The 10866-nt window shown below is 32.2% G+C and overlaps 1 protein-coding gene across 2 annotated transcripts; it reads right to left on the reverse strand.

The window, feature by feature from the left end:
- Positions 1-6754: 6754 nt before the first annotated feature.
- Positions 6755-8625, reverse strand: LOC139783907 (complement component 1 Q subcomponent-binding protein, mitochondrial-like). 2 transcript variants are annotated; one of them, XM_071723066.1, is made up of 4 exons: positions 8413-8625; positions 7843-8045; positions 7530-7618; positions 6755-6987 (listed from the first exon to the last, which is right to left on the reverse strand). In XM_071723066.1, the coding sequence occupies exons 2-4, from the start codon at positions 7988-7990 to the stop codon at positions 6838-6840; spliced, it is 387 nt and encodes a 128-aa protein (XP_071579167.1). In that variant the 5' UTR covers positions 7991-8045; positions 8413-8625; the 3' UTR covers positions 6755-6837. The 2 variants fall into 2 exon arrangements, with proteins under 2 accessions (XP_071579167.1, XP_071579168.1); XM_071723067.1 differs by lacking the exon at positions 8413-8625 and adding an exon at positions 8155-8325.
- Between the last annotated feature and the right edge of the window lie 2241 nt (positions 8626-10866).

A 10866-nucleotide genomic window follows, 5' to 3' on the forward strand; every position in this document is an offset into this window, starting at 1 on the left:
GATATATTATTTATTACTGGTTTACATTGGGTTAATCCAATTTTTACCCCGGATGTTCAGATTGTTGGAGGTTGTCAGGCTGGCAACCACTGGCATTGTATTTATTATGACGGTGTAAAACTTCATATATATGACAGTTTGTATTTTGAGACGCACTCTTATGACAATCTAACATTAGTTGAACAAAAATACATAAAAAAGCGATATCCTAATTTAACCCAGAATAATGTAATATTTGAAAAAGTTACAAAGCAGCCGGACCTAGCATCATGTGGTATATTTGCAGCAGCATTTGCTATATCAATAGCAAGGGGAGAAAATCCATCTATTAAAAAATATTCAACAGATATGATAAAGATGCGTAAACATTGTCTAAAGATTATTAAAGAAAAAAAATTACTGCTTTTTCCGGAAGAAAAATAATTTAAATTTAAAGGATATAATACATACAGAATGATACACATACACACACTCATTGTATTTTCACATATTTTTATGTTAATTTGTAAAAACATTATGTCTGCAACATCGTGTTTGAATAAGACATCGTGTCTGAACAAGACATTGTGTCTGAACAGGGCATCGTGTCTGAACAAGACATCATGTCTGAACAAGACATCGTGTCTGAACAAGACATCGTGTCTGAATAAGGCATCGTGTCTGAACAGGACATCGGGTCTGAACAAGATATCGTGTCTGAACAGGACATCGAGTCTGAACAAGACATCGTGTCTGAACAAAACATCGTGTCTGAATAAGACATCGTGTCTGAACAAGGCATCGTGCCTGAACAGGACATCGGGTCTGAACAAGACATCGTGTCTGAACAAGACATCGTGTCTGAACAAGGCATCGTGTGTGAACAAGGCGTCATATTTATCATAAAGACGAGTGTGTAAAAAATAATATTAGAAAATGATCGAATTTTTATATGTATACATATATACAGTAAAAAATATAATGATAGAGAAAATATTTTATATTTTCTACTCTGTCTCTAAGAGTATATTATATGTATAATAATATATATATATTTTTATTTTCTTCTCTTAGATAGAAATCGGTAACTCCTTTATTATTAACAATTTTTATTAATTCTATTATATTCTTCAGTTTTTTTACCCCTATTTTATATATAATTCTTTAAAATTTGGTTAATCAATTCTTAAGTTATAGAAATTTTAGTAAGTTTGGCTGTTTTTTTAACAGAAATCGGTAACCCCTTTATTATTAACAAAATTTATTAATTTTATTATATTCTTCAGTCTTTTCTACCCCTATTTCATATATAATTCGTTAAGATTTGGTTAATTAGTTCTGGAGTTATAGAAATTTCGGTAAACTTAGTTATTTTTTTTTAACAGAAATCGGTAACCCCTTTATTATTAACAATTTTTATTAATTCTATTATATTCTTCAGTCTTTTCTACCCCTATTTCATATATAATTCGTTAAGATTTGGTTGATCAGTTTTGGAGTTATAGAAATTTCTGTAAATTTGGCACAGACATACACACATACCGACATTTTTTTTAATGCAATATTTCGACGTTTTAAAACATTCTGAACATATTGACATTAAAAACTCAAAAAACAATCTTTTCTTTGGTTTCTTCTACCCCTATTTTATATATAATTCTTTTAAATTTGGTTGATTAGAACCAACTTTATACGCAATCAAAGGTTCATATACGAATTTACGAAAACAAAGCTTCCTCTATGAGGAAGCAAAACAAGCGAATCAATTTCTTTTCCGTCAATTGCATTTCAATGCTCAATGAAGAAATGATCTGTATCGACTGTTTGCATATCAGACTCAATCGGCTTCTATTACTGAAAAATTAAACTCATCGTCGTCATCCCCGAAAAATTAGAAAAATTTTGGCACCGTTTTAAAGAAAATCGGTCCATTAATTGAATAAATAGTTCGCAGTCAGAAAAATTTTAGCACCTGCAGTTTCCAACAAATCGGTACATTAATAAAAAATTAAACCCATATGAAAAATTCTACAAATCATCGCTATCCCCAAAAAATTAGAAAATTTTTGGCACTGGTTTTAAGAAAATCGATCCATTAATAAAAAATTAAACTTATCCTCAAAAAACCAAAAAAATTTTGGCACTAATTTCAAGAAAATCGATCTATTAATACTTATTATTTCTCGAAAAATTCGAAAAATTTTGAAACCGGTTTTCAAAAAATCGGTAACAAGAAATAATACACATCACCGCCATCCCCGGAAAATTCTACCTCTGTTTCATACATAATTCTTTAAGACTCGGTCCATTAACGAATGAGTAATTCGCGATCAGACAGATATACAGACAGACAGACAGACGTCAGGTCCATCAATGAAAAATTAAACCCATCCCTGTTTAATTAGAAAAATGTTGGCACCAGTTTCAAGAAAATCGGTACATTAATGAAAAATTAAACTCGCAGTTTCAAGAAAATTGGTTAATGAATAAGTGGTTCGCTATATATACTTAATAGATACTTATTATTTCCCGAAAAATTACGTATTATTTCCCAAAAAATTAGACAAATTTCGGTACCGGTTTCCAAAAAATCGGAAACGAAAAATTATACACATCATGGAAATCCCCGGAAAATTCTACCCCTACTTCGGCTGCGGTCCACTTGACGCTACAAATGGTTTGCAGCGTTCTTCTTCTCCTTCTTTCTTCATTGAAAGAAAAGAAAAGAGGAATGCTTCGAAGCATTTGTAGCGTCAAGTGGACCGCAGCCTGACACGCTTCTAGAACACCGTGACCGCCGGGGCACGAAGCCCTCGGGGCACGCGCTCCTCCTAACCGAGTAAGTAAGGAAACGATGAAAGTAGTGGTATTTCACCGGCGATGTTGCCATCTCCCACTTATGCTACACCTCTCATGTCTTTTTACAGTGCCAGACTAATAGCCGTATTCATAGTCCTTCCTTGAGTAAGGATTCCTTGTTCCTCATTCTACACTTCATAAATTTTAAGGTTCCTTGATCGATCAAGGAAGGTTAATGAAATGTAGAATAACTAATAAGGAACAAGGAATCCTTATTCCTCAAGGAAGGACTATGAATACGGCTATAAGGGCCAGTTTCACCAACGTCGATTAACTGTAACCTTCGATTAAACTCACTCTTCATCTCTTTCTAACTGTCCCCCTTAGAAAGAGACGAAGAGTGAGTTTAAGGGGTTATACTACCTTAGCGCACTGAATAATGAACCCTTTTTTGGGAATTTTTTTCTCGAAAACTACTCAATGGATTAAAATAAAATTTTGAGACTTTATTATACATGTATTAAGGTATACAAAAATAATTTTTATTTAAATTTAAGATACAAAATGGCGTCGTGGCACTAGGTAACTCGAAACCACGTTTTTCAAATTTGCGTACATCGTAGCTCGCTCAATTTTTATTGGATTGACTTGAAATTTTAACTGCAGCTTTTTAGACAGATTATCCATCGAAGTACATAAGGTTTTTAAGATTGATAAATAATTACATTTGCAATAAACAATTTAAGGTCGATTCAAGAGCCCAAAAATGAAACAACAAAATTAAAACTGATGTCAATTCGCGAATTTTCAAAATAAAATTATAATCCTATGTACTTTGATGGATAATCTGTCTAAGAAGCTGCAGTTAAAATTTCAAGTCAATCCAATAAAAATTGAGCGAGCTACGATGTACGCAAATTTGAAAAACGTGGTTTCGAGTTACCTAGTGCCACGACGCCATTTTGTATCTTAAATTTAAATAAAAATTATTTTTGTATACCTTAATACATGTATAATAAAGTCTCAAAATTTCATTTTAATCCATTGAGTAGTTTTCGAGAAAAAAATTCTCAAAAAAGGGTTCATTATTCAGTGCGCCAAGGTAGTATAACCCCTTAATCAAAGGTTACAGTTAATCGGAGATGGTGAAACCGGCCCTAAGAGTCAAGCTCAACCCTCTGGCTCAACAGGGTCTTCTTTCCCCTCTAATTTTTCCAAGCCCGTGAAGCATACCCGCCGTTGGACGCCTTTAATTAATTTTTATTAGAATAGAGTTGTTTTCTAAATAATAAAAATTATATCGACACTTTATCCAAATAATTCAGGAGCGATTGGATTTAAAAAAAATATTTTTTAGACACTTTCTGCTAATTATACGCTTAATTAATTTTAATTAATTGTGATTATTGTATGGTTTTCCAAACTCTGAAAAGTTTTTTCCAAATATCTCCAAATGATTTTCAAACGATTGGATAAGATAATTTTCAATAATTATTAATTTGTTTGCCAACTATATGTCGGTGCTATCTTCACTGCGAATTAATGTCCATTTCTATCAATGTATATAGATTAACTTCAATCTCGGTTTAATTTACTTTTTATTTCTTTTCGTAAAATTTACTTTTAAGAAAATTAGTTAATTTTAAAAAGTAACTTTTATCTATAATTGTGTAAAAAGTAAATTAAATCGAGATTAAAGTTAATCTGCATTAATAGAAATAGACATTAATCGGAATTTGTTAATCGAAATTGTCCTAAATGTGTTATAATTGGCTGTTATAAAATTTCCGGAGATCCCTGGAAATTATTTTATATATAAAGCCCCGTAAGAATTTCGTTCAACAACCAATTTGGTGTTCAATATTTTCTTCGATTTAAATTCCTGGGGGTCGATTCTGTATCTTGAGACGAGGTGAAAATTACAAAAGTGAACAGATTTACTAGATTTCGACAAATGAAATTGTAGATTCTCTAGTGAATTTCCTCACTTTTGTAATTTTCACCTCGTCCCAAGTAGAGTTCCTCTAGTAAGAGTTAGGACACCGTCCGCCATTAATGGGGAATTATGCGAACGATCGAGAGAGACAGCCTCCCCACTCGTACTTTTCATGGGTCTTTGTCTCACTCCTACTTATAGCTTTGTCTCACTCCCACTAACGTCTTCCCCATTCTTAATGGCGGAACCAATCAGAAGTCAGACCGGGGTGTCCTAACTCTTACTAGAGGAACTCTAGTCCCAAGATATAGGCCGGTATTCATAGTCGGTTCTTATATTTAAGACCGTCTTAAGTACAATCTTAAGATGTCATTAACCAATCACAGAGCCGTATTAGCATCTTAAGATATCACTTAAGACGGTCTTGAAATAAGATCCGACTATGAATACCGGCAGAGAGAAGGATGAGAGTGGTCATGCCCGCATTTTAGGTGGTCCCCGTCCATGAGCGCCTCTATGACCGCCGTAGAGTTAGCAGACAAATTGAATATTTTTGAATTATTCTTTTTCATATAATTTGGGAATCATTTGGGGAAGTTTGGGAAAATTGTTTAAACATTTGGGAAGGAATAGATTTTTTGTTATTAACAAAATTTATCGAGCGTCAAGTTAACAGATGGCAACTATGTTTAATGTTTATTATAAATGGAATCGATTGGAAATCATTTGGGGATGACATCTTCATTGTAATTTTTATTTGGGAAAAGTCGCTTTTTTTTGTAATTTAAATAAATCTTTGTATTAATGTTCTTTTTCGCTGCACTTCTGCACTAGTACAACAAGTGAACTTATTGCACTAGTTCAGAAGTGTAGCGAAAAAGAACAAACCATTATCGGCAGTAGTGTGAAAGTTCGACATGACTCGACATGACAACATACTCCGAAAAGAAAATTTGTAGATGTTATTTTCTTTATATATACCTACGTATATTCACTTAATAAACACATATGTGAACACATATGAACACATATTTATTTAGATTGTGTTAGCAGATTCTGTTATACTTCTGTTAGCGTTCTACTGACATCATGTAATATATCAGAACCGTCATCAAATCTGTAGTCTTTCTGCTGACAAAAATTTGTAGCAGATACTCTGCTTTTGACAGACTTGACCGTCTGAGTATTTTATAAGAATTAAAATAATGTAAGAACGAATAAGCATGAATGTAAGTGCAAAAGCAATGTAATTATTTTGTAATTTTTAAAAATTTAATTAAGTCTATGCATTAACACAAAATACTTGTCTTGTGAATAAGCATGCTTTTTTCCAAAGTATCAAGAAAACATAATCGGCAAGGAAGTTACACTATCCATTTTCAAGAATTTTAAATCTAATGTTGGCAAAAATCTAAATTCCTCAAAGTAAATAAAGTATCAGAAGAATTTAAACGAGATATAGGAGATGATATAGAGAAAAACTTCAGTAATATATTATATTTTCTTTTTTTTCTACATTATAAGCAAAATTAAAAGAGCAGTACAAGTTGATTTATGCTATAAACTCATTCTTATTCATTATAATCACTAGACAACTTATAATACAATACAGTACATAAGTTACATTCTATCATATGGCTGTCTTCTAAAAAACATAAAGAAAAAGCACTCTACTTGTATTTTTTATGTAACATATCAAACATGTAACATGTTATATATATATATATATATATATATATATATATATATATATGTATATATATATATATATAAACTATTAAATAGGCAAGAACAAGGGAATAGAAAAATACAGAGAATTATCTTAACGTGTGTGTGACCAAACTCTTTTAAAATATTTAATAAAAATTTTAGTTCTAATTTAATTCAGTTTTATAAAACTTATGAAATGAAAAAACTATAGTTTATTCAACAGGAAATTATGTTTTCTCTTCACATAATAAGACAAACAAAAAAATTATCGTTTATTCTAATTTTCTATTTCCATTTTGTTTGAGTATTTTGGAAATTAATCAGTAAAAATACGCGTCAGCACATCTTTTTATTAACAATTCTTACAAACTACAGTATCATGAATCGCATAAACTTAATGTTAGATCCTAGAATTACTTTCCGGATGTGAATTTCGATAAGCCCTCCAGTAGGCTAACATAAGCTGTATGCTCGTAGCATGCGCTCAAATCGATCAGTTTCTCTGCAAATTCATTTGAAATGCCTTTCTCCTCGATGTAGTTCATCAGTAGGTCGTACAGATACTGTAAAATAAATAGTGCTTTATTTAATATAATAAAGAAGCTTAATTAACACTTATAGGGGATTGTCTTGTTTGTGCCTATGACTGGTTATAGAAATATTAAATATTGTAGAAAAAAGAGAATTAAGGAAACATATTAGTAACAACTAAAGATTTAAAATAAAATGTCACAATCTTAATTCAACGCACACATGAAAGAAGATCATGAGTTAGCTTTATAAGACTGTTTATAATTTCCCAAAGATCAATAATCAAAGTAACCATACATAATGTAGCCACTTTGTACTCAACACTTTGGGGAGATAGTTAATCTTCACAAATTGGATGTATTTTGACTCCATTAATTTTTTACTTTAAAACTTTTAAGTATCAAAGCGATATTCTCGAAAAGCAATTAAAGTACCGGTTATTAAGTTTCTGAAGATTAACGATATTTATCACTATATAAAATTAATTAATAACGTATTTAATTATTAATTATATTAATTTTTGTTAAATAATTATCATGTTAGAAAAAAATAGAGATAGAATATAAATACTTACACCATCGATGATCTCACCAGCTACAGAGTATACCTTATCGCTGTGTTCTCCTTCATACAGCGAGACTTCATCGATGCCAAATATGTCATCTGCAAAAAAGAAAGTTAAATTACAATTTAAAAAAAATTAAAGAAACAAATAATATAAACTAATAATATAACAAATTAAATCGCATATCGATTTTATCTGTAGCATTTAATTATAATATACGGAAGAGTGATTTCACAATACCGAGAAATAATTATCAAGATAAAATCAAGAGATCTTTTTATATTCAATATTTTAAAAGAGAAGATATAACAAGTGTACATACTATAATTATCATCTGCACCCGATGCACCAGGTTGATTATTAAAAGAACACGTGAAGCCTAGAGTCTGATTACTCCTCACTATATCTACTGTAAAAGTCGGTTTGCTCTTTATTTCGCCAATTTCTACATTATCACTAGTAGGATTCATTTTCTCTTCGGCATCTGCATCCACTGTATGGTTCACGTTAAACGAAATATGAATACTAGAAAAAAATAGCATAGATTTAATATATCAAAAATGTACGGAATAATCCATAAGTCGATATGGCAAAATTTTCTATATCTTATAAACAATATATCTTCTAATCTTACAATATATATCTACGTATCTGTATAATTTCCACCAAATCCTTTCTCCGAAATCATTAAAAGCTTTTCAACGTTTTACACATTTACCAAAGACTTCAGTATATATAATGACTGCTCGCATACATCTTCAAGTAACGCTCGCGTAAACGTAGTAGGTATGTGTCCATTAAGTGAATATACGTATATATTTTATGAATTAACACGAATTGCTTTCCCGTCAAGAAATATTGCTCAAATAGTATGTTAAATATAAATACTAACCTCTTCACGATAAAACATTTTAAACTTAATTAATTATTGCAGTTTATATATAATCTTACAAATTACATAAATATATGTGTAGAGATACACATATGTGTTCATTAAGTGAATATACGTAGGTATATATAAAGAAAATAACATCTACAAATTTTCTTTTCGGAGTATGTTGTCATGTCGAGTCATGTCGAACTTTCACACTACTGCCGATAATGGTTTGTTCTTTTTCGCTACACTTCTGAACTAGTGCAATAAGTTCACTTGTTGTATGTACTAGTGCAGAAGTGCAGCGAAAAAGAACATTAATACAAAGATTTATTTAAGGTGGTTCAAGCATTTAGGTCAAATGTAGATAGCCCGGAAAATATGATATTAAATGAAAGGTTAACGTTCCTAAAGTGTGTCTGAAAAATTTCAAATTTTTTTACCGCTTGGTTCCGGAGATATATGTCCGTAAACTTTGCCAATTTTACATGGTGATAATAGGGAAAGGAGGGTCAGATCGCACATTTATGGAATACGTTCATACTTCTCGAGTAGATGAACAAATAAAAAACTGTTTAATCGATGCAATAAACATTTCTAAAGATACTGACGCGACACCAAATTGATTGACCGTACCGTATATAAATAAAGCGAAACTTTCGACAAACTTTCGGCAACTTTCGACGTTTCGACACGACACGAGAGTCATGGCGGCTGTCTTGAGTGGCTGCTTGGCAACGTCGCACGCGTCAGCTGACGCACAAGACGCGTGTCCTACCATTCACCCACCGTTGAATGGAGGTTATAAGGATAACATATCTTTTTCGGCATTTGTATGAATATATTCACTATCGCGGAATTGTAAAAATTGTGACGTATATTTTTTCTATTTTAGTATATTTTATTCTTACCGGCGTGATCATATTTATGGTTATATCACCAACTCTAATCAAATTTGTGACTTTGCTCTGATATTTTCAGTTTATAGCAACGGTTAAATGAGAAAACACCTTACGGAATAATTAATTTAAATGTATGCTGATTTTTACATACTAAATCATTCATATTTGTCACTAGTAACAATAGTTGTTTTTGTGACTTCAAATTACTGTTTGAACCACCTTAAATTACAAAAAAAGCGACTTTTCCTAAATAAAAATTACAATGAAGATGTCATCCCCAAATGATTTCCAATCGATTCCATTTATAATAAACATTAAACCTAGTCGCTATCTGCTAACTTGACGCTCGATAAATTTTGTTAATAACAAAAAATCTATTCTTTCCCAAATGTTTAAACAATTTTCCCAAACTTCCCCAAATAATTCCCAAATTATATGAAAAAGAATAATTCAAAAATATTCAATTTGTCTGCTAACTCTACGGCGGTGCCTCTATGTGCACAAAACGTGCACATTGAACTACGTAGCCATGTCCACGAAAATTTCTGATGGGTAACGCGTTATGTGCACGCTCTATTGGTTCTGTTCCGTGCTATGTGCACGATCTTTTGGTTCTGTTCCGTGCTATGTCGAAAGCGTCGGTAATGCATAATACTTGTATGGAGGGGATGTGCTGGCCGCGGCGGCCGCGCTCGACGCTCGGCAACACTCGGCAAGCTTCGAGCCAGTTCGAGCGAAGAGAGAAGGACAGACATACGATCTGCTGTCTCCTTATTATGATGTAGCTGTAGCTGCTTAGCACGCATTTCGGGTATCGCGTCTCGCGTCTCACCAAGCGTCGAGTCTCGAGTTGGCAAATCGACGATGCGTTGCGTTACATTTAACATTTGACGACTAAATTTGTTAGACTTGAAACACAGCTCCGGTTGGAGTAGTAAAATCATCCCCCCCTTCACCTAATTAAATCGATTCGATTTAATTTTTGATGCTATATGCATCTAAATAACTGTAAAGAAATCATTGCGAAAAATATTACCTCTGCCAGGGGGTTCGAACCTGGAACTTCCTTCCAGGTTCTGTGTTTCAAGTCTGGCAAATCTAGTCGTCACGCAGTCAAAGGTTGGAAAATATGTAAAATAAAAATATAAATAAAACTTTCGCGCATCATTTACCGCGCTGGTTCTTAATTAGCCCGGTTTCTATATTCATGCGGATTTCGATTGGAACCTATACTTCGAATTCAAAATTAATAAATTCCTATAGGAATTTGCACATCGCTTCTTCACCATTGTTAAGTGTGCAAATTAAGAATTTGCACGTTGCTTCATCAACCATTTGATTTCGCTCACTCATAAAGCTTCTTCTATGAGAAAGCTCTTGTGTTTTATTTGATGCATAATAAGTATTTATTAATTTGGCTTTCTCATAGAGGAAGAATAGAACTCCGGTTAATACTTTCCGAGATATAGCCGATCAAAGTTATACAGTATCGAACGAAAAATAAATTTTTGTCACACAACTGTCATAATTTGAATTTATCGATAAAAAAATGTTTGAACCCAGAAATAGC

This window comes from Temnothorax nylanderi, unplaced genomic scaffold, assembly GCF_030848795.1.
Source record: "Temnothorax nylanderi isolate EJ_2023f unplaced genomic scaffold, tnyl_v1.0 TNYL_tig0558_pilon, whole genome shotgun sequence".
Taxonomy (NCBI): Eukaryota; Metazoa; Arthropoda; class Insecta; order Hymenoptera; family Formicidae; genus Temnothorax; species Temnothorax nylanderi.

Coding starts and splice junctions, on each gene's coding strand:
- LOC139783907 (XM_071723066.1), bottom strand. CDS start 7,990: ATGAATCCTACTAGTGATAATGTAGAAATTGGCGAAATAAAGAGCAAA. Junction 7,619..7,842: donor GGGTGCAGATGATAATTATA/GTATGTACACTT, acceptor TCTTTTTTGCAG/ATGACATATTTGGCATCGAT. Junction 6,988..7,529: donor CTGGTGAGATCATCGATGGT/GTAAGTATTTAT, acceptor TTTATTTTACAG/TATCTGTACGACCTACTGAT.